The following is a 1,868-nucleotide window of genomic DNA, read 5'->3' as shown; positions in this document are numbered from 1 at the left end:
TCTAGTACCTCCTCTTTTTCTTGTTTAACCTGATTCAACTCTGTTTCTTTTTGTTCATTATCACTTTTAAGTTGTGTCAGTTCATTACTGAGACTTTCTTTTTCGCTTTTAATTTGAATTAGTTCATTATTTAATTTATTCATTCCATCACTTCCATTAGCCATCTTATCAATCAAATCTTTCTTTTCATTTTCTAAAATCTCAAGTTTCTTTTTAGCTTCTATTTCACTTTTCATTTTTGTTTTAAGTAATGAATCTTGTGCATCACATTTCTTTTTTAATTCTTCAATCTCATTTTGTAACCTTTTATTTTCCTCTTCAATTTGTGCATTAACTGATCTATTAACTTCTTCTGCAGTAGTCTCTGATGCTAAACTAGATGTGCCTGAATGTTCCGAAGAACTATGCCCAGTATTTTCAGTAGAACTTCTTTTGCTAAAACTTTTTCTTCCTAAGAAACTAAGTCTTTTTTTATGAGTTTCTTTTTCTGTAGGTTCACTTGTTTGAGAAGAACTTTGTTTTTGCTCATTCTTTGTTTCATCACCTGAAACCTCATGTGAGGTAGTTGAACCATGTTCATTTGTTTGATTTTGTGTTTCGCTTCTTCTAGAAAGGAACCCTTTTCTTTGTTGTGACTTCTCAGTGGGTTGCTGCGTGTGAAGGTCTTGTTCTTCTGATTCATTTGTATTTACTCCCTTTTTTGGTCGAGTAAGAAATGAAGCTTTTCTTTCTCTATGTTCTGGGACAGGTGCTTCTCCAGAGGGGTGTGGTGGTGTTGCATCTGGTTGTTTGTCCTCTGGTTTAGGGGTTGTTTGTGGTTCGACTTTACGTCGAGCTCCCAGTTGGATACCGGCTCTTCTACTCATTGAACTAAATAAAAATTTTATGAGTTATTTTTTGAAAAAAAGAAGAGAGTTTTCTTTTTTCAAATAATTTAAAAGCATAAAAAGTAGAATGAAAATATTCTGTGTATAACTGAAATTTTTAATAACCGACATTCTTCAATTAAGCTTCAACAACTTCTCCTTTTTCTTCAGCAACTGGGGCAGCTTCAACTGGTGCACTGTTATCTTGGTGTTGGTCAAGGAGTTTAAGTGAATCAATTTTACCAGCCTTAAGAATCTTGACCTTACGAATGTAGACATTGTCCATTGAGAAGACTTTGCTGCATTTGGCAACAATTTCTTTTGGAAGTTTGTTTTCTCTGAGATAATCAACAAATTGTGTAAGTTCACGTGAAGCAGCTTCTTTAGTGATGAGATTATTCATAATCTTTCTAATCTTTTTAATTTGAGCACTTTTAGCGTATGAAGTCTTCTTGATTTGATTGGATTTTCTGCTGGTGAATCCAATGCAGAAGATTCTAATTAAGTGGCCATCAGTAGTTTTAACATCAACTGATGTTTCAATAAGAGTACACCACTTCTTAACGATTGATCTTAATTTATCAGTTGTGAGTTTAAGTCCATGGAAGATCATAAGACAATCTTTTCCATTAACATCTTCACATTTAAATTTGTAATTGTATGCTCCAAATTTTTCATTTTCCATAAGATCAGCAAGATTTACTTCAACAACTCTTCCCTTAAGTTGTTCTGAAGCAATTCTAGTACCAGCTGTCTTATTAACAACAATTTGTCCAACGGTTCTTCTTTTGTAATTCTTTGGTACTTTAACATTGTACCATTCCTTCTTGGAGAATGGTTCAGCAATCTTTCTCTTGCTTCCCTTCTTAACATTTCCTGCCTTATACTTCTTATTCTTTCCTGTTGCCATCTCCTAAGAATTGGTTTTTTTAGTTTTTAGGGTTTTCTCTTTCTTTTTCTTTTTTTCCAATCTAGTTTCTTCAAACTATAGTTTACTATACA

At 33.1% G+C, this 1,868-nt stretch overlaps 2 protein-coding genes across 2 annotated transcripts; both read right to left on the bottom strand.

Moving 5' to 3' along the window:
• EDI_037280 (uncharacterized protein) lies at nucleotides 1-866 on the bottom strand (the record flags this gene model as incomplete). The annotated part of the gene is made up of 1 exon (XM_001738188.1): nucleotides 1-866. A coding segment is annotated over one exon (866 nt), but the record flags the coding sequence as incomplete, so codon positions are not given.
• Nucleotides 867-1,005: 139 nt separating this feature from the next.
• EDI_037270 (40S ribosomal protein S3A, putative) lies at nucleotides 1,006-1,776 on the bottom strand (the record flags this gene model as incomplete). Its single annotated transcript, XM_001738187.1, has 1 exon — nucleotides 1,006-1,776. The coding sequence occupies one exon, from the start codon at nucleotides 1,774-1,776 to the stop codon at nucleotides 1,006-1,008; it is 771 nt and encodes a 256-aa protein (XP_001738239.1).
• Between the last annotated feature and the right edge of the window lie 92 nt (nucleotides 1,777-1,868).

This window comes from Entamoeba dispar, genomic scaffold (genome assembly GCF_000209125.1).
Source record: "Entamoeba dispar SAW760 scf_1105229461169 genomic scaffold, whole genome shotgun sequence".
In the NCBI taxonomy this organism is placed as follows: Eukaryota; Evosea; order Mastigamoebida; family Endamoebidae; genus Entamoeba; species Entamoeba dispar.
The sequence above is the reverse complement of the archived record's forward strand: the minus strand, read 5'-3'. Positions and strand labels throughout refer to the sequence as shown.